We start from the raw sequence: 24,060 nt of genomic DNA, 5'->3' as shown, positions 1-24,060 counted from the left end.
GAAGGATGGGATGGTAAAGAATGAGGATGAGGATGAGGTGGAAAGTAGTAAGTTTAAAGAAAGATGAGAAGGGGGTAAGAATAAAGAATGAGGAGGAGAGATAGCTGATAAAAGAGATAAAAAATGAGGATTAAGGATAACAAAATTTGTGGGATAAGGGTAATGAATGAGGGGGGATAGGGGAAAGAGGCGAAGGTAAAGAATGAGCTGCGGGGCTAAAGAATTAGGGGGGAGAGGCGGTAAGAGTAGAAAATGAGGGTTGGACTGGGAGGATGGGAAAAGCTGAAGAGGAGGAAGTGAGGAGGAAAAGGAATAAAATGAGGAAAAGCAGGATTGAAAAATGGGGAGGAATAACTGACAAAAGAAAAGAAAGCAAAGGAGGAAAAAAGGGAAAAGGAGAAAAAGGGGAAAAGAGGAAAAGGATGAAAAAGAGGTAGTTGGCTGGATCAATGGACAATATTTGATTTTGCTAAAATCTTTGTTTCTGAAGAAAATGGGGTTCTAATAAATAGCAGAAATTCATTGTAAGGCTCAATTTGCTCTGATCCTTTCTAGATACTGTATCATGTAAGCATAATAACAATTTATTTCAAACTTTAAAACTTTTTCTAAAATTAAAGAGAAGTCGAGATTTCAAATGTTTTCTAAGTTTTACAAACCCTTTTACAGGGTTACACACAAAGGATGAGATTGTAAAGACGACCTGAAACTCTAATGATATGACGATTCCAAGGTTGAATTAAGTTTTTTGCCTGAAAAATTGTTTTTCATTCTTTTATTTAATGATTTGGAAAAGAAAGAAATGAGTTTAGATTTTCGGGGAATCATAAATAAAAAGAAACAGACAGTCTCATCCTTTGTGGGTCCCCCTGTATGTTTAAATATTTGTGGGTCCCCCTGTATGTTTAAACTTGTGCTGAAATATTATGACTTGGTAATAATGATCCCGCAAAACTTATATAGAAATAATTTTTTTATAAAAATATGCTTTGCTATTTCAATTTTGAAGAAAAATTCATACAATGTTTGTAAATGAATAGATTATAAGAATATATTCATTTTGTCCACTCTCAAAGTTTCTCGGATATTTTTAGGCAAAGTGAGTTATTAGAATAAAGTTTGTTTTGAAGGGGGGAGGGGGGTTGGAAGTTGAGATCCATTCATATATTCACTTATTGTGCGATTTAAAAAAGAAAAATATTCGTTAGCATTTAGAAAATTTATTAACAATATTGAGCTGTTCTGATGCTGTTTTATAGGAGTCATTTATGACAAATTTTTGTCGGATTCGTTTTTTTTTAATTCTTAGCTTTGTTTGATATAAAAACCTTGCATTCACGGTGTATTGAAAGTATTGGTTTTGTTGTTACCAGGTGTCTCAAGAAATAGGGAAAACAAAGGCTTTCTGGAAAAATTGAAAAAATAGGAACATTTTTTTTACTAAATAAAGGAATTGAATTTTTGCCACAAACTGTGATTTTTAATCCTTCTATCTCTGCAAGACCTTTGATATTTCAAACTTTGTATTCTGTCAGATCAAAATTTTTAAGTTTAAAATATCAAGTGTATACTTTTTTTTAGGCTCCAAAGATATAAGGATTAGAAAATTTGAGTTTGTGGCAAAAACTCAATTCCTTTGAATTTGAACCAATCATATATATCTGTCAGTACTCAGTACTCAATCTTTAAGGGCGAAAAATGAGAGACCAACATTTAGAAATCCCATAGAAAAAAAGTTTACAACATTTTATTGGAATATATTTATATTTGTATAATAACAATGCCGCATATATTAAGATGACATAAAAACGTCGCTGAAATCCCATTTCCCATGTTGCTTGAAGAATCTGATATATAATTAAGAATTATTGCTACATACTACTGTGATAACTAGAAAACTGTAGAACGGGAAGACGATATTGAAGCAATACTGAAGTTTATTTGGTGTTGTTACAAACCAATAAGCTGAAATTAAATGGGTCTGTTTACACTTAACACTGTTCCTCATGGTCATTGGACTATTGAATGTAATAAATTGAGCCTAAAAGACAACTAACTCTATTCTAGAATTTTCAATAAAAGGAAAATATGAACTTTTTAAAGTCTTTAAAGGGACTGTCCTTGTATTTTCAATTAACCCTCCATTTGAAGAAGCAGATTCACGATTCAGCCTTTAATTTAGGATTCAGCAGGCTTCCCTTTAAACCTCTATCCTATCAATAATTTAGGATTCAGCAGGGTTCCCTTTAAACCTTTATCTTAACAATAATTTAGGATTCAGCAGGGTTCCCTTTAAACCTTTATTCTAGCAATAATTTAGAATTCAGCAGGCTACCCTTTAAACCTTTATCCTATAGGATTCAGCAGGCTTCCCTTTAAACCTTTATTCTAGCAATAATTTAGAATTCAGCAGGCTACCCTTTAAACCTTTATCCTATCAATAATTTAGGATTCAGCAGGCTTCCCTTTAAACCTTTATCTTATCAATAATTTAGGATTCAGCAGGCTTCCTTTTAAACCTTTATTCTAGCAATAAGATAGGAAGTTGTCGGTTTTTAGCTTCAAGTAACATTAACAGAGAAACAATTGAAAATAGTGAGAATTCAAAATAGAAAAATATTACTCTTGGGTACTATTAAAAATCTGACATTCCTCGCTATACATGAAGGATCACTGGATATATTACGTGAACAGTTCCTTTAAATTGTCTATGATTTGATAATACCATTAATCATCTTAAATTATGATTTATTTAGGTCTGGACTTGTATCTGATGAGACTTTGAGAAGGAAGAGGTAAATCATTATTTATCCTTTTAACTCTTGTGATATAAAGTAAAATTCATAATAACCCTCCTGCACCTGGGGTGCAAAATAAAATTCATAATATCCCTTTTACCTACCTGTGGTGCAATGTAAAATTCATTATAACCCTTCTACCAGGGTTTAAAGTAAATTTCATAATAACCCACCCTTTCACCCGGGTGTAGAATAAAATTCATAATAACCATTCCATGCACCCGGGATGTAAAGTAAAAATCATTATATCCTTCCTTTTTACACGGATATTATGTGGTATGTCAACTGTAAAGCAATGTTCATCAAAATGAGCCTGCATATATCAGATTTAAAGTGAACAAAGCCGGGAACTTTTCTGTTGTATACTTTGATATCCATTGTGGGCGCTTTTGATTAATCTCTCCAGGGTACGATTAATGTCTATGTGGGATATTGAATAAAGATTAGATTAATCTACAGATTAACAAAAGATCAAGTTTAATTCAAAAGTTCCCACCACAGATTTAATAAATTCCAAATTGATTTAATTCAAATTCTTATTAAATAAAAATCTGCTTTTTTATTTTGTTGAACCTTTCATTAGACATTTTTTAGATTATAGAGTCTGACGTTAACTATAAGAAAGGGGTTTTCTTTAGTTTGCGAAATTAAAACAAGGTGTCAAATGATAAATTGCAAGGCCAAAAATACTGGACGATTCATTATAATTCTAGTTGAATCTTAACAAAGCAATCTTAAATCATTTTACTCTAATTTTTATAAAAATACCAAACAAAAAATTCTTTTTTAAAAAATTTACGCTTCTCATAAGTTTTTTTTCACAAAAATAATCAAAATATTTTGTAGAGAGGAGGAAATGGCATTGAGGGAGAAAGCCAGGTATTCCTTTTTAAAATTAAATTGACAAATCTATAAGTTTCGTTTGTTACTTTTATTATTTCTTTATTTTTTGGTCTGAAAGTTGTACATATTTTCAAATATATCTTAGAGTTTATATATAGTTTAACAAATGTACACCATGTACACTGTACAATTAATTAAAAAACCATTAATCAGACCCATTTGTAAAAAACAATGTAAAATAAAATAAATAAACTTCAAAACTATAAAAGAATACAAGTTTCATCTTCATTTGTAAATTATCACAAAAATCAATGAACATGAAAGAAAACTGCAACTGTGCTCCAGTTATTTCTTTACTTCAAAATTTTCTTTAAAAAAGATTTTCTTTTACAGAATTCTACGAGCAGAGGCTGTTACTAAAAGAGAACAAGCTGCTCATCTTCAACGGTAAATTACAGAGACTCCGTTAAATCGATTCACAACGGTACCCTTCAAACTTTAATCTGATTCACAATAATCTGGAAAAGTGTTCTGTTAATTTTCTCCAATTTTTTCTGAAGCAAAAAGCTCTTGATCAGACAAAACTTTAAAGGACACCGTTTGAATAAAACCATATAGTGAAAACCAGAAAACCGTAGAATAGAAAGACGACATTAAATCAATACTGAAGAACATTTTATGGTGTTACAAAGCTTTACTAGATAGTTATCAAATTACTTATCAAGTGAAATGGGTCTGTTTACACTGCACAATTGTTAAAGCAAAAAAATAAATTAAAGCTTTTAGACTAATGAATGTAACTTTTATATAAGGCAACTGTTGTAGTTTTAAATTTCAAAATGGCGGTTTGTGAGGACGACATTATTTTGATTAATTTTTCAATCTGTTTTTAGTGAAGAGGAGAGACTGGGTGCCGAAGCTGATGATTTGGATCGAGAGATTGTGGATATGGAATGGCAGGAACCCATGTCAGTAATTTTCAAAAAATTTAAGTTTTTTTATGAACGTACAATTTGTTCACAAACTTTAAAAAACAGTCAATTTTTTACTGAATGAACAAATTTTTATCAAACTCAAAAAAACGACAATTTTTACCGAACGAACGATTTATTGAACGAACAGTTTTGCTGAAAAAAAACGATTCTAATAACGAACGTTGAATAGGAAAAAGGTTAATAATGAAAACTAAATTTTGAAAACAAACTAAATAATTTTTTTAAATGATGGGAAAAAAATTAAACGAGATAAACGGCCGACGTCTGAAACGAATAAAAACGAATGCGCCCATTTCCAACGTTCTTATCATAAAAATCGTTTGCTTTTTTATTAGAAAAAATGCAGAAAACATTTGACTGAAGTTAGCAATCACAATATTTAAAGAGTAATTATTTTCCTTGCTAGAAAATAAACAAATGGCGGCATTTGGATTTTTTTCTTAGAAATATATTTCATTTAACAATGTTTTTTTTTAAGGTTGGAACAGAGGATTGCAGAGGTTGAATCAAGACATGAAACATATGTCCGGGGTAATAATCTTTTATAATTTAACAATTGCTTCAGTGGGATGTTATTTTACAGCTGTAGGCAACTATAGCAAGCTTTTTTCGAATTACAAGTTTAAAAGTAATTGATAAGATATTTCTTTTATTTCTTCTGGCTTCTATGTATATGTGTAACCGTGCTACTTAACAGCAGGATATAAATAAGATTTAAAATCTACAATCGATTTCTTTGTATAGATAAAATCGCCTAACACTGTAATTCAATATCCCAAGATACAGTGTTTCCCCATTTGGTAATAATAGATAAATAACGATTTAAAAAAAAGATAAATGTAAAGATATCAATTGAGATAAAAGCTTTAATAAAAAAGAAAAATAATTTGGTTAAAAAATTTAATGTAAATTTTATTTTAGAAAATAACGACACTGAAGCATCAATCAACATGTATAGGTAACAAATGTGAAAATTTCGGAGTAAACAAATAATGCTGTATTTGTTCTAAAGAAAGGATTTGAGTTTTTGCCACAAGCTAAAATTTTCTAAGCTCTATATCTTTGCAACCTGATGGTGTAAACCGATCATACTTCAAACTTAGATTATTTAATCCAACAGAATTCATAGCTTGAAATTTCAGAAGTCTACTAAATCGGGTTGATAAGATATAGGCGAGAAAACATAGAATTTGTGGCAAAAACTCATTTCCTTTACATAGCTTTTGTTTTCAGAGATGCTTCGAGGTGGAGACGAGATCAAGAGGCCGGTCTAAGACAAGAGGCTGAGAATAAGAAAAGAGAGGCTGAGAGGTTGCGTGGTGAGGTTAGTATATTCATATATTCATAATTTTGGGGAGTGAAATTGATGTATCTGAGGCCGAATTTAAACCGCCTCGCTGAACTGCCAAAAACTGGTTCCAGCTCAAATCTCGAAACACTGAATACAATTGAAATGTATTCATCACTAATAATTTATATAAGCTCGCTAACCTCACACTTTACTGTTTACTTGCTGTATAGCTAAGGGAGAGCCTCATACAGCCTGGAACATCTGTGAGGCTCTCATTCTGTATAGCAGTGGCTCCCTTTGACTGGACCTTCCTTCCTCCTCTTGTCAAATTTCTTCAATTTTTCAAGTTTAATCTGACTAAACCCAAATATTCTTTTTGTTTGCCTAATTCTTGTTAATTCTGGGAAACCAACACTCAAGTATTAAAATTACATTAAAAGCCAGAAAACTATGGATTGGGAAGTTGAACTTATATATTCCAATGTACACAATAATTGTGTAATATAAACAGACCAATTACACTTAATAAGTGATTTAATAACTTTCAATTAAAGCTATTTGCGTTGTACCAACATCAAATGCACGCACTTTGCAGTATTGCTTTAATGTCGTCTTCTTATTCTACAGTTTTCTGTTTTTTTTTCTGCAGCAAATCTTCCTGGTAAAAAAAACCCCACTAACTTGCATTCTAGGCTGGGCAAAGCTGCCTTTCTGGAATAGATCATAGATCTCATGGAAATATGGCACAAGCGAATCCAATACTTCGCCAGGTGGAACAGCTGTAAGTAAATTGATAATTATCTCTACAATAAAGCTCTTCGCTCATGTATATATATTTATATGTTAGCTATAGTTGGTCAAACGGCTGGACCAAATTGGCTGATTCATAAGTGTTTTTAAAATTCCACGGGCAATGCCGGGCACTTGAGCTAGTTTTGAATAAAATGGGAATTTTTCAATAACATTTTCCATTTTCTAGATTTAAAGGGACTGTCAGCATAATTTATAGATTTAAAGGGACTGGAAGCATAATTTCTAGACTTAAAGGGACTGGAAGCATAATTTCTATATTTAAAGGGACTGGAAGCATAATTTCTAGATTTAAAGGGACTGGAAGAATAATTTGTAGATTTAAAGGGACTTAAAGCATAATTTCTAGATTTAAAGGGACTGGAAGCATAATTTCTAGATTAAAAGGGACTGAAAGCATAATTTCTAGATTTAAAGGGACTGGAAGCATAATTTCTAGATTTAAAGGGACTGGAATAATAATTTCTAGATTGAAAGGGACTGGGAGCATAATTTCTGGATTTGAAGCATAATTTCTAGATTTAAAGGGACTGGAAGCATAATTTCTAGATTTAAAGGGACTGGAATAATAATTTCTAGATTGAAAGGGACTGGGAGCATAATTTCTGGATTTGAAGGGACTGGAATCATAATTTCTAGATTTAAAGGGACTGGAAGCATAATTTCCAATTTAAAGGGACTGTGTGCGTAATTTCTAGTGACTCTCCATGCGAAAATGCAATGTTTGATTCAAAACGGAACCGTTGAAATCTTTATTTGATCCAAAAAATTTAGAAAAGTTGGTGATTTTTCTGGGTGTTTGTCATTCAAATAATTCCCGTTTGTTTTCCTATACAGTGGAACCAAGAACTTTGGAGACACCAAAATAATTTATGAAAGCTCGTTTTCCTTTACTGGAACATTGTCCAGCCCTGATCATTTACAATATGAGATACGGTACGAACCTCTCAATATCTTTATTAAGGTTGAATGAGGCAGAAGAGCTTGATCGACAAGCAAATGAACACCTGAGGAATAATTTCTTTTTACTTAATTATAATATTTTTACAATATTTTTATTTCCAAGTTAAATTTTAAGTTTCAAGATTTTTAGGCAATTAATTTTCCCTATACAGCCAAATAGAGAGGAACAACGATGAAGTTCAAATTCTGATGGCTCATGCAATGGCGAACGCTAGATTCAGGTCAGTCATTTAAAATTGCTATCCCTGTATTGTTAGGCACATATGATAACTCATTATTTTATACAGAGAACATTAATTTAAAATCTTAATTAAATATTGATTTTAGAGGTGAACTCAGAGAAGCAATGGCAGAATTTCAAACTAAGGTATGATTGATTTATTGATTTGATTACAAAATATAAGGGGAAGGAAAAGGGAAAAGGTAAAGAAAAGAGGAAAGCAAAAGGGGGAAATGAAAGGGTAACAACGGAAAAAAGGGAAGGGTGGGGAAGTGGGAAGGTAAGGAGGGGGAAGGGAAGGAAGTGGATAGGAAGGGAAAGAGATAGGTAGGGAAGATGAAAAATAGGGACGTGAAGGTTTGGAGGGAAATGAGAAGATTGATAGGGAAAGGGAAAGGTTGAGAGGGAAAGAGAAATATCGGGAACTACGGAAGGGGCAGAGAAGGGAAGTAGAAGAGGGAGGTAAGAGGAAGGTAGGGTATATAGGAAATGGGAACTCAGGGAAGGGGAAGGTAGAGAATCGATGAAGGTTGGCAGATAAAGAAGTGAAGGAAATGGGAATATTGGGAAGGGAAGGGCTGGAGCTCTTTACCTCTACATAAATTTGAATAAAATCAAAGAGTTTTTCATAAATAATTTTCCCCAATATTTATAATACAATACAGAAAAATACAGTTTACATTGTTGTCCAATCTATTCTCATACTGTAATCTTATATCTTATATCCTTACCTGTATTCTCATACTGTAATCTTATATCTTATATCCTTACCTGTATTCTCATTCAGTATTCTTATATCTTATATCTTATATCCTTACCTGTATTCTCATACTGTATTCTTAATCTTATATCTTGAAAAAAGTTATAAATAGCAAAGCTTAAAAAGTAAGAGGCACGCCGCATGCTAATTTTTTTTACCTGAAAACTCAATGTGGGTAAAATTAATGAATGTAGACTAAAACTAGACTTTTAACTTATCCAACATTATAGTTTATTAAGATAGATATTTTGCCTGTTTTCTTTCCCTTAATTGCTATAGAATAATTGAGCAGCTCTTTACATCAAAACAAAACAAAAAACTGGAGGTTTAAGATGTAGGGAATTCAGTTAAAGTACAAGTAAATGTAATACTAAAAATTTTGAATCACAAATAGCCAATACTTACTTATACAGGGAAAGTAAATGATGTAAATTCTTGTATAGATCAATGTGGCATTATTTAAAATAAGAAGGTTATTTGAAATCATTATTTTTTTAGATATATATTATTAGTATAATATACAAGAATTAATATATAAGCTATTAATATTTATCAGGGACGAAGAGGACCGCTATGGATATGATGCAGGGGAGAGGGAAGAGGAAGCAGATATTGCTGATCGACAGGTGGATAACAATCGAAGTCATCAAGCCAAATATTTTCTTGAAAAATAAATACTACTTCCCTCTTCAAAAAGATTTTCCCTTGATAAGTCAAACTTAAGAAGTTTTAATTTAAAATATTATTCTTTTGATTTTTTTTATTGACTTCCCAAGACCAATCTTTATTCTATTTTATTTGAAATTGAAACGTAGTTTTGGGGATTTTTATAATTGATTGATTGATTTAGGCTGAGGAAGCAGAAAGAGAGGCAAACAGAATCGCACAAGAACTGGAATTGTTGTATCAAGAAAATCAAGCCTTCGGAGGCCCAGGAGGGTCAGGAGGATCCGGAGGTGCCAGTGGGTCTCAAGGTTCTTGGGGTGCCGGGGGCTCTGGAAGTTCAAGAGGATCTTCAGGTGCAGGAGGTTCAGGGGGATCTTGGGGTGCCGGTGGGTCTGGAAGTTCAGGAGGATCTTGGGGTGCCGGAGGTGCTAGCAGATGGTAATCATTCAGAGCGGTACTAGTGTTGCCTGATTCAATGCAGTACAATGATTCTAGTCTAGCCCTTAGTTATAATGGCCTGTCTAGTGTGCAGGTGTTAGGTTGACCAAACCCGTTTTCTGCAACAAACATAGGCAGACCAATGCAGACTGATCCAGTGTGTATTGATTGATTGATTAAGATCAATCCAAGTTCTGTTAATAAGAATAATCTCTGTTTTTTCTACATATATTTTTATATTTAATCTAGTATGATTTTATTAGATATTGATTTTACTTTATAATAATGACCAAGAATGTAAGAACCCATCCTGGAAAAGTTCTTTACATGATGTTTCTGAAATCTAATTCATATGTGGGTATCACTGTATATATTGCTTAAATGCTTCTTCAGAAACTCAGTTTAACATTGAAAGCTTCATTTAATTATAAATATAATTAAATGCCTGAAAGTTCTACATCTTTATAAAAAGTAATAGGCTTGAAATTTCAAACACACAGTTTTTTTAACTATTGAAATTTTGAAATTTATGTAACAATCTCTGTAAACTTATAAAACATTTATAAAAGGTAATATTCTGCGATATTACAGTATAAAAATAATTATTTTAAAAAGAAATCTTACTTTTTTGCTTTTGCTTATCTACTATATGCATTTACATTAAACCAGCCTTCTCAAATATAGCTTCTGATACTTCTGATCACAGTAATAGATATATTTTCTAAAATATGAAACAAAAAAAAATAACTTTATTGTATATTAAATTATGTCAACTGTATGCTGAAATAATCCTTTTATGTTATAATGATACTATATTAAATTGATACTATATTTAAAGAAAAAATACAAAGTCTACCTCACTAATGATTTACAAAATGTACCTTTTTTTTAAAATTAGTTTCAGAATAAACTTTAAAAAATGTGATATCTGGATATCTCTCCTCAGCCCGATACTTTCAAAAAAGCATTATTATTAATATCTTGCTTCGCATAGTAAAATGTTAGTTCACTTTAAGATAGCATGAAATAAATGAATATAAAAATTTAGTTTGTTCACTCTGAGTACACACGAAACTTTATATTTTTTTGTATTTAAAAATTAGAAGAATAATTCTTTTGCCAAAAGTATGACTTCAAATAGATTTTAAAACAGTTTAATAAAATATATGCAATTTTTTTTTCAAAAATACTAAATTTTGCAGATTTTCTAAATTTAAACAAATTGAAAAAATGTCTCCCATACAAAATTTTAAAACGTCTAACGCCCTCCAAGACACGGCAAATTTAAAGGTGTCAAGCTCTTCTGCAAGAATCAATTACAATTTTTCCAATTACTTCTTAAAAACTAAGCTAACAACAGGGCATAATATTGCTTAAATGTACCAGTACTAGGCTTTTGGGGCGCTTCGCGCCCATCTTCTATTTAAATTGTGAACATGTTCTTTTTGTTTACATTTTAAAACAAAGAAGAAACAAATTTTGCGGATTTTTAAAAACCTTTAAAACACATTTTTAAAATTTTTTATCATTCATAAACTTTCCCTGTGGTCATGTGATGTGCCACAAAAAAATTGGGCCCGATCGGTTCAGCCATTTGACGTTTATTGGATACAAACAAACAAACAGACAGACAAGCCAAATTTTTATATAGATAGGGATACAGAAAAGCAAAAGTGGGCTAAAGCAAAAAAATCAAAGCGCAAGGCGTTGCGACACTTCAAAGTTGATCCTGACCTAAAAATTAACGAGATTTTGTATAAGCAGACTAAATCTATGTGATAGGGGTCATGTGAGTTGCCACACCAAACTTTTAGCAGTGTATTGAAACAAAAAAGCCAACAAAGAGTTCAAACTACTTAGAAAACTTGAGATCAATGAGAGAGATATCGTCTTCTCTCTTTTAAAACATGCTGAATTCTGACAACAATCTACATCGTCTCAGAAGCATGAAGTCGCAAGTCACTTTTATTGAGAAACAGCAACTTAAAATAATGAATTTTCAGCCAGAATCAATTTAACTCATTCTCCCGTAATCAGACAAAGGTTTAGAGGGTAACCTTGTAAATGGGACTTTAACTCCAGGCTGTTGCCACTTTCTAAAGTTCTTTTGTTCCAGTAGTAGCTGCTCACAAGTACATCTTCTGCTTTGAACCTCTTTAAAATTAGGCTTTCTAATGGGCCCCTTTTTGCAAATTTATTTATTCTTTGCCAAACAAAATTTTCCATTTGTAAAAAAAATTATTTGATTTTTGCCGACTTTTCTGTTTTCTGAAGTTCCAAAAAAGTAAATTTTTGATGCAAACAATTAAATATCCTTTAAAAAAGACCTTGACAGGGGGGGGGGGATGGGAGGAAGTGAGTATAATTTTTTAAATTTGTTGTTGACAATATTAACGCACAGAAAAAAACTAATTAACATTAACAATTTTATTTTAAAAGAAAATACAACAATTTTAATCTACATATTACTACAGTGCTAACCACTGTATATAACAATTCAATTGTCATCATTTGGCAGTTCTGTGGCATTTTGGAAAAAGGAGATTTATCCAGTCTTACTGAGATATATTTAAAGAATAGATCTCAGAATCTTACTGAGATATATATAAAGAATAGATCTCAGGATCTTACCGAGATTTATTTAAAGAATAGATCTCAGGATCTTACTGAGATATATTTATAGGGTAGATCTCAGGGTCTTACGAAAATATGTTTATAGGATAGATCACTGGGTCATACTGAGGTATATTTATAGGATTCATCTCTGGGTCTTACTGGGATATATTTATAAGATAGATCTCAGGGTCTTACTGAGATATATTTATAGGATAGATCTCAGGGTCTTACTGAGATATATTTATAGGATAGATCTCAGGGTCTTACTGGGATATATTTATAGGATAGATCTCAGGGTCTTACTGAGATATATTTATAGGATAGATCTCAGGGTCTTACTGAGATATATTTATAGGATAGATCTCAGGATCTTACTGAGATATATTTATAGGATCAACTTCAGGATCTTTATACTCTAATTTAGGAAACTCAGTCATATTTTCACCACTTTTTCCTCCATACTGAAATTAAAAAACAGTAATCTTTTAAAATTCTTTCTTTTTGCTTTAAAATAACTTTAAAAAGGTAAAATTAAATGAATTAAATAAGTTAAACCCCCCAATTCCTCAAAAGAAAAGATCTCCCTATTAAAAAGAACGTTTATTTCGGGCAAATTGAAATCAGAATTAGACTTTGGAGAAAATAATAAATATTTATAAAAAATAACAGTGACACCCATACAACTGTACAGTAGGAAGACAACTGTTAAATTCAAGGTAAAAAAGTCCAATAAACTTGAAAATCTCAAGTCACTTTTATGTTGATTTTTAAGCTACTAGTAAAACTATAAGCCTTAATAACGACATAAAATATGCACAGGCTTCAATGTCGTCTTCATATTCCTTGGTTTTATGGGTCTTACTGTAAACATTTTTTGTTGGAATTTTATAAATGAAAAAAACTAGCATCTTTAAAACGCATAAAAAATTAGCACTTGTTATTTTGGAATTTGAAATTATTCTGTTCTACCTGTTTGGCTAGACGTTCCAGCTCCGCCTCTAGCTCCGCCTTAACCTCGGCGGATGCATTGTTTAAACCTCCTGCTCCGCCACTAGACCGGATACTTGCCAGGAACAGGCTCTGTATTGGATCTAAGCAAGAGAAAGAATTTCAACATTTTTCCAACATTTCCTTGAGAGTAGATTATAAAATTTAATCAAAAATCTAAATTTCGCGATTTTATAAACATTTTTTCAAATTTTCAAGCAATGTGATAATTTCAACACCTTTAAATAAAACAAAATAATTCATGGAAGTGTTAATTAGTAGAAAAGAGTGATAGATCACATAATAGTTCAGCACTATGTACTCTCATTATCCCATCTATAACTGGAGCAGGGTACCTTTTTCAAGTCTTCAATTTTAGTTCGTCAATTTATTATTTTCAAAGGGGTATTTGCTTAAATTTTATTCTTTTACAGAGACGTCCAAAAATTGTTCGTAATTTAATTCAACTATTTATAACTTTGTCTTAAAAACGTCTGTAATTTTGCACAAATTCATGCACACTGCACACTGAATGTTTTTTTACAAAAAATATGTGAAAGGATTTTTTTTAATGTTACCTTGCATAGTTCTTACAGCCTCTTCATCAGCAGCTCTCTTTGCAGCAGCTTCCTCAGCAGCTACTTTCTTGGCAGCAGCTTCTTCAGCTGCTTTCTTGGCAGCAGCTTCTTCAGCTGCTTTCTTGGAAGCAGCTTCTTCAGCAGCTTTCTTGGCGGCAGCTTCTTCAGCTGCTTTCTTAGCAGCAGCCTCCTCAGCTGCTTTCTTGGCGGCAGCCTCTTCTGCTACCTTCTTAGCCGCCGCATCCTCAGCTGCTTTCTTTGCGGCAGCTTCTTCAGCTGCTTTCTTTGTGGCAGCTACTTCAGCTGCTTTCTTTGCGGCAGCTTCTTCAGCTGCTTTCTTGGCACTAGCTTCTTCAGCTGCTTTCTTCGCTGTAGCTTCTGCAGCTGCCTTCTTTGCTGCCACTTCTTCGGCTGCTTTTCTTGTTGCTTCTTCTTCGGCTGCTTTCTTAGCCGCTGCCTCTGCAGCTGTTTTCTTGGCGGTAGCTTCTTCAGCTGCTTTCTTTGCTGCAGCTTCTGCAGCTGCCTTTTTTGCAGCTACCTCTTCGGCTGCTCTCTTTGCCGCTTCCTCTGCAACTGCTTTCTTTGCTGCTGCCTCTTCAGCTGCTTTCTTTGCTGCTGCCTCTTCAGCAGCTTTCTTTGCGGCCACCTCTGCAGCTGCCTTCTTTGCAGCTGCTTCTAGGGCAGCTGTTTTTGCACCAGCTTCTTCAGCTGCTTTCTTTGCAGCAGCTTCTGAAGACAATGCTGCTTCATCTCGAGCTTTTTTTGCTGCTAAGGCTTTCTTGGTGGCTTCTTCTGCAGCTTTTTTGGCAGCGGCTTCTCTAGGATCAACTTTTTTTGCCATTGATGCCATATCCAAATCCTAAACATAAAAAATATGTTAAAAAAGCTTAGGTATGCTAAAATTATATAACAGATTTGATGATTTTTGGTATAATGCGGTCCACATAGAAGACTCTAAATTTGACATAGAACAATTTTTATTTTGAGACTGGTGAGTAAAACCGCATTGGACTTTTCTGAAAAAAAAACTTGGAAATAAGATGGCTTTAAAAGATTTTGAGATGTATTAAACCATCTCAAATGCAACGTTTATGTGTCTAGCTAAAAAAAGTTTTTTTTTAATATTTACAATTTATCTTTAATGTGAAAGCTAAAATAAATGTCCTCTGTATGGCTATTCAAAACTATATGATCGCTACAAGCTACTTGGACTGAAATTTGCGATTTTTCTCCGCAAATATCTGAACAAAGACAGTAAAAAAGGGGTGGCAAAGCCCTTTTTCAATTTTTGGTTTTTAAGGGAGTGTTCAAAAAAAATGAAAGGGGTTATAGGCTTAATGCGATAAAAAAGCGCTTTTGATTGCTACTAATATTACTTCTATCTGTTGCGTCTATAAGGAGAAAATTGTTAAAAACTACTAATACCAAAGATTGTTGTGTCCATAAAAATTAAGAAAGATGCAAAATTCAACTCGGATCGTAAACAAATCAATTTAATTCCAAACAAATCATTCAGATATTACAAACAATAGTCATCGATTATTTTTCGACGCATTCGTAAATAGTTGATATTTCATAATATTTTGTATATTTCATGATATGAGAGTTACTTTTGAAAACATTTATTCCTGTTTCGAGGATTTTTAATAATGAAGACGACATTTTCATATTTTCCAGGAATGTTTGAAAATCCAGCGCCAGCGAAAATTGTTTAAAAAAAGACAAAATAAAAAATATTATGAAATATTAACTATATACGAATACGTCGAAAAATAATCGATTGACTACTGTTTGTAATATCTGAATGATTTGTTTGGGATTAAATGGATTTGTTTACGATCCGAGTTGAATGTTGCATCTTTCCGAATTCGTATGGACGCTGCGTTCTTTAGAAGTAAGATTAGTAGCGATCAATAGCGCTTTTTATCGCATTAAGCCTGTGCCCCTTTCATTTTTCGAGAACACTCCCTTTAAAGTACCCCTTTTTTCAAGGACTTTCCATTAACGGTCGGGTAAATCTTCAAAGTTTACTCCAAACCCTGTGAGCAAGTCCAGAATCCTGGGAGCACTCCAAAACCCAGGGATCAATTCCAAAACCCTGAGAGCAGCCACCCCTCCTTCGTTCGAGGGACATGAGTTCTAAATCTGCAATCAAGCAGAGAAAAAAATGCTATAGGAAGATGTGATAATCAGATTTAGATAATACTTGATTTTATTTTCGAGCATTTTCAGCATTTTTGGCTCATTTTGCGTTTTAAGGGACATATCCTGATTTAAAAGCATAAACTCAAATTTTAATCAATGTCATTTTTCTCATTGATAATGTAACATCTAAACAGACTAAAAAACTTGAAATAAACTGTTTTTTTCTTCTTCATAAATTAACATTGATTGACAGGCATTAAGAAATATTGATACTTTTGTTCTAACAATATGATTTAATTAGAAACTTGGTAAATAAAAATAAAATGAAGGAAAAAATATCATCTTTATTCTCCCTATTTACAAAATGACTTTTTTAGAAACCAGGAGATGAAATTTAGAGAATTTGACCCGCGGTTTAAATCCGCTAAAACCCGGTTTAAATTAAGCGCCGGCTTAGATCTTGAAACTTTTGATACAAATTTAAGTGGAACCAGCCATAATTAAGCCGCGGCTTAAATTTAAACCGCCGCTCAAATTCTTTAAATTCGGCCACGGGTTCCTGAAATAATTCAGCATTTCATTTATTCTTTCCTTGATTCATACGGAGTTTCAGTAAATTATGAAAATTAGTTTTGTATTGCTACGGGGAATGCGGATTGGAATGGTAATAAAAGTGAGATTTGTGCACAAAACAAAATTAAAAATGATTGGAATTCGTGAAATGTAAGAAAATCTTAAACCTGGACTTGTTTTGAAAACTATCAAGGTTTTGAATAAAGAAAGATCTCCTTTTATAATTTTGATTTTGGAAAATAATGAAATAGTGGCAGTTGTTGTCCTTGTCATGCTTTTACCCCAATCTTTCAATTTGAACCCTTTTTTTCAAATGAATTTACCTTGGGGGGTTTTTCATCTCCGAACCGGTTTGCTGATGTAAACATTGATCTCTTGCTTACAGCTAATCCATGTCTGCAATATAGTAAATAAATTAAAGAGACTGTACGCGTAATTCGAAGTGACACTCCATAAAAAGAGGGCTATACCTGATCCTTTAAACCTTTCACTATTTATATATTAGACAAAGCTTTGTGTGTTAATGTGTTAAAACCCTGTGTACGGTTTGAACATAAAACAATTATTGATATTTCTAAAATATTTAAAAGCTTGAAAACAAATAGTTCAGTAGATTAATAGGGATATGTCGATATCCTTGATCAAGTAAAGGTTTAAAGGGTACCACTGTACGAAGGGAAGGACACTAAAATTACGCTTACAGTCCCTTTAATTTTTAGAAATATAGATTTTTTACCATTTTTTCAGCTTAATTTTCAAAAACTAGTTTTCGTAATTTCAAACTTTTAAGAATATAATTTATTATTTGCCCGGGACAGAGAGCTAAAGGTAAAGAACAGAAGCCAAGTTTAATTGATCTCTGTACAGCAAGGACAAGAAAAAAAGTCTGCGTTTATGGACCACCCAGTCTTCTGCAGTCATCAAAACAAGTAACAAGTAAGAACAAAGACAATTAAAAGTATTCCTAAAATATCGTCTTCTGTTTAGTTGTAATAAATTTACATGTATCCATGTTTATTTCTAGGTTTCTTTGGTCTTGGATTTTATTAATGTTGGCAGGACGCACTCTCACACTTTTGTGAAAGGGGGAAGGGTCGAAATTTGATTGTTCAAGGGTGCAGGTGCAGGGGGTAACACCCCCGTGAACATATAAAATGCCTTTTTTTTGCTGAAAAAAAAGGTGAAATTTTTATTAACATAGGTAGGTATGGTAGTTAGCAGATACTTTTCTTATAAAAGTATAAGATTTTTTTGTAAAATCTTGATAAAAAAAATATATTCAGCAAGAAATTCAACTTTAAAAATCTTTAAATTGCCTCTTTTTTTTTCTTTAAGACTTGCTTAAGTTTTTTTTGTCTTGGAAGTGAAGGTAGTTTAAAAATGAAAAAAAAATAATAAAAGTTGAAATTTAGATTTTGAAAAGTCAGTGGTAGTGAGGGTAGTTTTTAATTTAAATAAAATTCTTGAATAAATGTTGATAAAAAAGTTTCAACTTGTCGGTGGTAGTGAGGGTAGTGGGGAATTGAAAANGAACCCCCCCCCCCCCATGTGTCAATAAAAATTTCAGAATGTAAGCGCTGTAACTAAAAACTGACATTTTTAATTGTTGAAGGTTTATGAATTATATATAAATATCATAATTATATACTTTCTACACAATTTTGATGAATGGTGTACGGTTTGATTTAGATAAATAATAAGTTGCAATTTATGTAAGATTTTACTTTTCACCTACTCATCAATTACTAGATAAATTGATCATTTATGAACATTGGTTTCAAGGCTTGAATATCCATCAGGTGTCATGGCCATGTCGTATTAAAAAACGCCCCCTCCACTACCATTCTCGATCCTTTCAATTATATGATTTAAGTGTACTATGCGGGAACCAAAAAACTGTGAAATAGAAAGACGACATGATAGCAATACCTTTTGTTCTTGATGTTGTTAAAAGCAAATACTTTTACTACATACGTCCCATGTCATATTAAATTATCTCCAAGTTTTAACGCCAAAAAACCCACAATACTCGAAAAACCTTCCGCAAGAAAATTCTTATATTAGCCTTATTCAAGTTATATCAAAATGATTTATTCTTCTTAAATTATCTGATTAGTCCCGAAAATCGAAATTTTGACCGATTAACGATCTAATATGATGTGGGATACCCTGTAGTAACTCGATAAATCACTTTTAAAGTTAATTGGGTTAGTTTACACTGCACAATTGTTGTGTCTCATGTTCATTGGACTATTTGAAGTCATCACTCGAGTCTAAAAGTCGTCTTTTATTACAGAGTTTTCTGGCTCTCCCTCTAAAACGACCAAGCTTATATTGCTTGATTCACTTCCAAAAGAGGTCTTTCATATGCCGAGCTGCTCTTGANCTGAGTCAGACCCAACAGGGTTTATTCAGGGCTAAAGAGAGCCCCCTAAACCATGCAGATGATTTCCAAATGTCGAGAGGGGTGCTGGGTATACGTGTGTGGAGTTAAGCTGGCAATTAGTATATGAAAGAAAGAAGTTGAGTCTTTGCCACAAGCTCAAATTGTCTAATCCCTATATCTTCACAAATACATGAACCGTTAATATTTCAAACTTCGAGATGATTTGATCTAAAAGAATTCATATACTGAAATAATCTAAGGTTTACGACATTGGGTTGCAATGATATAGGGGTTTATTTAGGGTTATTTAGGTTCGAAATCATGAAGTATCTCCAGAGTACACAATGACCTATTTAGGTTCGAAATCATGAAGTATATCCTGTGTACACAAATGACCTGTTTAGGTTCGAAATCATGAAGTATATCCTGTGTACACGATGACCTATTTAGGTTCGAAATCATTAAGTATATCCTGTCACAATGACTTGTTTAGTTTCGAAATCATGAAGTATCTCCTGTACACAATGACCTGTTTAGGTTCGAAATCATGAGATATATCCTGTGTACACAATGACCTGTTTAGGTTCGAAATCATGAATTATATCCTGTGTACACAATGACCTATTTAGGTTCGAAATCATGAAGTATCTCCTGTAACCGGTGTAATGGTTCATGTTTCCCTTCCCTCGGCCATTCTTCAAAATGGAAATAAGGTAAATTTTAACTAAATATTTTTTATATTATTTAAATTTATACTTTGTAATATATCTTAGTTCTTATTTTCTTGTGAATAAATAATGAAAGATATATATATATGTATTGAACTATATTGTAAAATGCTGGGGGGTAGGTGGAGCTGGGTAGAAAAAAGTGGGATTTAAAGGGACTGTAGACTAATTTTAAGTTTCGAATTGAAATATGTCCGATTCACAGCGGTGCCTTTTAAAATTTTATGCTAACAATGACGAAGTATTTTTTATTCACAGTAAAACACTGGCAATTTTTTATCATTTATTTACCGTCTATACAGAAAATTTACATCTTTTTGAAGAAAAAAAATTTTAATCGTGTTTTAAATTAAATGTTCTGAAGTTCACGATTTCTAGACCGGAGAATAGATTTCTTCGTCGTCATTGGTTTTCAGGGTACCATTGTGAGTCGAACTCCCCCTCTCTTAAAATAGAGAGCAATATAGATTTGGATTACAGACTTACAGTACCTTTAAATTAATGTTTAGAATTAAAAGTTAGAATTCAGAGATAAAACCATATTCCCTGGAACATAATTGGGATTAATACAATGATTTTTGTTTTTGTTTTCAACCATTACGCCTAACTACATTCTGATCTAGTTTAACATACTGGAAGATATTAGCGGAGATGTAGATGTAGAAGGACATCCTGGTGTTCATTGTAAAGTTTCAGACCAACTTGACTCATTTGTTGTAGGTAATATTACAGATTATACAGATAAAACAGTAGAGGTAATATTACAGATTATACAGATAGAACAGGAGAGGTAATATTACAGATTATACAGATAGAACAGGAGAGGTAATATTACAGATTATACAGATAGAACACAATAGGTTATATTACAGATTATACAGATAGAACAGTAGAGGTAATATTGCAGATTATACAGATAGAACAAGAGAGGTAATATTACAGATTGTGCAGATAGAACAGTAGAGGTAATATTACTGATTATACAGATAGAACACAATAGGTAATATTACAGATTATACGGATAGAACAGTAGAGGTAATATAACAGATTATACAGATGGAACAAGAAGTGTAATATCGCGGAGTATACAGATAGAACAGGAGATTTAATATTGCAGAGTATAAAGATAAAACAGGAGAGGTATTATTACAGATTATACCGATAGAACACAAGAGTTGGTATCATAGATTAAACAGACAGAACAGGAGATGTAATATTGCAGAGTATAAAGATAAAACAGGAGAGGTATTAGATAGAACACAAGAGTTGGTATCATAGATTAAACAGACAGAACAGGAGTTGTAATATCGCAGAGTATACAGCAAAATTAGTTTCTTTGCATTTTTAGTAATTATAAGATGATTTTTTTATAAAAAAAAACTTTTAGATGATATCTCCTTAAACCTTGACTGTGGTGTGCCCGGCGTACCCTGTATAAAACTAGTGTGTGGTCCCTTTAAACTCAATTCTCAAACATCAGTTGCTAGTAAGTTATACTAATTTAAACTAAAAACAAGCAATTAAACAAACTAACGACTTATTTAACTCTCCATTTGTAAAATGTCATGTCAGATTTATAACAATAAATCTTTTAAATCTAAAAAACTGTAATCGTCAAGGTTGCAATTGTTCTTTAACGAAATAAAAATATTTACTTTTTAAAAGTCGTAGAAATTAAGTATCTACAGTAGAATTTTTTTAAACCGCTTTGCATGTAAAATCTAAAGATATTTTCCCAGGGCACTTAAAATTACGATTACATTCCTTTTAAATAAAACAAAAGTTAAAGCTTTCTAAAATAAAACGTCCTTTTTATTAAACAATTTATCTCGTCATTGGAGTTGAACTTATTTATAAGAAAATTAGTTTTTTATCAGTTTAATAAATTAAGTTAACATTTATTTTTTTTAGAAATAAGAATGAGCGGAAGGATCGTGTCATCAACGATCGTTAAACTTGGCATTAGTGAATTTTCAATCAAAACCTCCGCAGAAGTTTTGGTAACATTTTATTCAGTTTACATTATGAATTCTGAAAATTTAAAGACGACCAAGCTTAATATATGATTTGCATAATATGCATATTCCCTTAACTTCCTTGTAAAGTATAAATTATATTTTATAAACCTAGTCATGATTTCGATACAGCAGATAATTTACGAGGTTTTTAATGTAAAAATATATAATAGCTTTTACGAAATTTACAATCTACAGCTTCATTAAGGACTAAGCCTATAAGAAGAGATACAGCCAACCACGAGTTGGGTTTACTTAAAACCTATTAAAGCAAAACCTCAAGCTTTTACTTGGTCTTTGACGCTTAAGCCGGGTTTTACTCGGTTTAAGCTTTTAAAATCACAGCTCTGCCTAGGGTTTCCAATCGGAATTCCGATGTGCGGAATTGCTCGAAATGGTTGCTTCCGCTGCGCCATTTCATTGCGCGCAATTGCGCTTAAATTGCGAAAAAGGAAGCAATTAAATATTAGTGGAATTGCGTGCAACGGAATTGCTTTTCCATCTAAAAATCAATATTTTAACTGTTCGATTTACAAATTTATTCAGCAGATACAAGAATGGAAATATCTCTGTAGATTTTAGAGTAATCGAGGCCCAAATTTCACAATTGTTTCAACAGTTTTCAAATTTTTAAGTTTCTATTAATTTTCTTATAGTTAATTAACAATTTAAAATGATACATTTTTCATTCGTTTACATTGGATGAACATTAAAATGGAAACTTTCTTTGGTTAAAATTGCAAGGTTCGTTTAATCAAAATTAGATATTTTGCTACAGTGAGAAGCAGAAAACTATGGAACAGAAGGACAACATCACAGTGTATTTGATGTCGCTACAGATTAGCAAAAAACATTAATTAGTATCTTATTAAATCACCTATTCAGTTACATTGGCCAGCTTGAGTCTAAAATGTCGTCTTCCTATGCCAGAGTTTTCTGGTTATCATACTGCAATGCAAATGAATATTATAAAAACAAAAGATTAATCTTAAATTCAATTGTCTTAGCATTAGAGACTAAAATGTTAGTGCAGTTCAGTTTAGTGTATGCCACTACCAAAGTTTAAATTGAATTTTTTGTTTTTGAAAGGAATTACGCATAATTAATTGCATTTATTGCGTGCCATAAGGTTTAAATTGAATGTCATCAAAAAATTGAAACACAAACGCCAGAAAGTTGGACGGAATTTCGCGCTATTGCGCGCAATACCGTTGTGTTTATTGTGTGCAATTAAATTCACTTGCGCGCAAGGGCTCACAATTGTGCGCAAGTAAAATCCACTTGCGCTGGAAACACTAGCTCTGCCCTTCATCACCATTATTAAGATTTTCATGGTGACCGTCCTGAGATTTTTTTGAATCGTCCATATTTACTGCACACTCGACAGTTTCATGTACTGGGTCGAATTTGAACCAGCCAGAGCAAACTGTACAGTACAAATACAGACTATTTGAGGCAAAACGGGACAGTATGTAAAAATGAACTTGAAATGTATTGTCTTGATACAAAGTTTTGATTCTTCCAGGTTCCTGATTTAGATGAGGATATTCTCTCCAAGTATGACGCGAGGAAGAACAAGGATAATTATAGATCTGTTTTCTCGGTGGTAGAACCAAGTATTAAAACTGCTGGTGTAGAAGTATGGAAGGTATTTGCAGAGTCTAGAACTTAGGTTTAAAATTAACAAGCTCATTCAAGAGTTAAAGTAAGAAAATATGGAATTAAAGGGAGTGACCGGCTATGTAAGGTTGTTGAACTGAGTATGCAGTGTTGTGGAAAACTTCTTTCGGATTCATTTGATACATATTAAATTCAGAATTAGTTTTTTTAATTATTAAATAACGACAACGAAAAATAAAGTAAAAATTATAAAGTAATCTAATTAGATGGTTAGGAACATATTTCTCAAGAGAAATTTCATATTTTCTTTGAATTTATTCGCAGATTTCTTCAAAATCTTTAAATGTCGTCTTTTCAACAATAATTTAAATCTGCGAAAATCTTGGTGAAAAATGAGAAACTAGAATACTGAGAAAATAGAAAATAATAATTGAACAAGATTACTTATTTTCGATGATGAGATTAATTTTCATTTTCTCAATATGTTCCTATACATGACGTCTGTAGTTAATTGTAGAACTTGTTTACATTTTATGTTGTCGTTATTTAATAATTTAAAAAACTAATTCTGAAAACGTATCCACCCCACTTGTTTAGTGGGAGACCCTGTATATTATTTTTAAAATTT

At 32.3% G+C, this 24,060-nt stretch overlaps 3 protein-coding genes and 3 long non-coding RNA genes across 6 annotated transcripts; 4 read left to right on the top strand and 2 right to left on the bottom strand.

Annotated features, from left to right (window-relative positions):
- Positions 1 to 2,762: 2,762 nt before the first annotated feature.
- On the top strand, positions 2,763 to 7,820 carry LOC111715354 (uncharacterized). Its single transcript, XM_023490667.1, has 9 exons — positions 2,763 to 2,795; positions 3,645 to 3,677; positions 4,035 to 4,088; positions 4,535 to 4,609; positions 5,115 to 5,167; positions 5,558 to 5,594; positions 5,870 to 5,960; positions 6,620 to 6,708; positions 7,702 to 7,820. The coding sequence occupies exons 2-9, from the start codon at positions 3,655 to 3,657 to the stop codon at positions 7,805 to 7,807; spliced, it is 528 nt and encodes a 175-aa protein (XP_023346435.1). The 5' UTR covers positions 2,763 to 2,795; positions 3,645 to 3,654; the 3' UTR covers positions 7,808 to 7,820.
- Positions 7,821 to 9,238: 1,418 nt separating this feature from the next.
- LOC111715350 (uncharacterized) lies at positions 9,239 to 10,250 on the top strand. The gene is made up of 2 exons (XM_023490664.1): positions 9,239 to 9,306; positions 9,531 to 10,250. The coding sequence occupies exons 1-2, from the start codon at positions 9,254 to 9,256 to the stop codon at positions 9,805 to 9,807; spliced, it is 330 nt and encodes a 109-aa protein (XP_023346432.1). The 5' UTR covers positions 9,239 to 9,253; the 3' UTR covers positions 9,808 to 10,250.
- Positions 10,251 to 12,196: 1,946 nt separating this feature from the next.
- Positions 12,197 to 17,079, bottom strand: LOC111715353 (uncharacterized protein CG45076; the record flags this gene model as incomplete). The annotated part of the gene is given in 4 exon segments (XM_023490666.1): positions 12,197 to 12,861; positions 13,370 to 13,491; positions 13,966 to 14,824; positions 17,007 to 17,079. Coding segments are annotated over 4 exon segments (1,144 nt in total), but the record flags the coding sequence as incomplete, so codon positions are not given.
- Positions 17,080 to 19,004: 1,925 nt separating this feature from the next.
- LOC111715349 (uncharacterized) lies at positions 19,005 to 23,802 on the bottom strand. Its single transcript, XR_002768219.1, has 3 exons — positions 23,792 to 23,802; positions 21,603 to 21,605; positions 19,005 to 19,043 (listed from the first exon to the last, which is right to left on the bottom strand). It is a non-coding gene; the product is annotated as an uncharacterized LOC111715349 (long non-coding RNA).
- On the top strand, positions 19,012 to 20,510 carry LOC111715347 (uncharacterized). Its single transcript, XR_002768216.1, has 3 exons — positions 19,012 to 19,041; positions 19,699 to 19,782; positions 20,421 to 20,510. It is a non-coding gene; the product is annotated as an uncharacterized LOC111715347 (long non-coding RNA).
- On the top strand, positions 21,183 to 23,384 carry LOC111715348 (uncharacterized). Its single transcript, XR_002768218.1, has 3 exons — positions 21,183 to 21,283; positions 21,709 to 21,797; positions 23,338 to 23,384. It is a non-coding gene; the product is annotated as an uncharacterized LOC111715348 (long non-coding RNA).
- Positions 23,803 to 24,060: the final 258 nt, after the last annotated feature.

Source organism: Eurytemora carolleeae, unplaced genomic scaffold, assembly GCF_000591075.1.
Source record: "Eurytemora carolleeae unplaced genomic scaffold, Eaff_2.0 scaffold1706, whole genome shotgun sequence".
Taxonomy (NCBI): Eukaryota; Metazoa; Arthropoda; class Copepoda; order Calanoida; family Temoridae; genus Eurytemora; species Eurytemora carolleeae.
This window is presented reverse-complemented; position numbering and strand designations above follow the sequence as displayed.

What these genes read in the sequence shown, in the direction of transcription:
- LOC111715350 (XM_023490664.1), top strand. Translation starts at nt 9,254, where the DNA reads ATGGATATGATGCAGGGGAGAGGGAAGAGGAAGCAGATATTGCTGATC. An exon ending in CAGATATTGCTGATCGACAG is followed by an intron (nt 9,307 to 9,530) that starts GTGGATAACAAT and finishes TGATTGATTTAG; the next exon opens with GCTGAGGAAGCAGAAAGAGA.
- LOC111715354 (XM_023490667.1), top strand. Translation starts at nt 3,655, where the DNA reads ATGGCATTGAGGGAGAAAGCCAG. An exon ending in GCATTGAGGGAGAAAGCCAG is followed by an intron (nt 3,678 to 4,034) that starts GTATTCCTTTTT and finishes TTTCTTTTACAG; the next exon opens with AATTCTACGAGCAGAGGCTG. An exon ending in GCATCAATCAACATGTATAG is followed by an intron (nt 5,595 to 5,869) that starts GTAACAAATGTG and finishes TTTTGTTTTCAG; the next exon opens with AGATGCTTCGAGGTGGAGAC.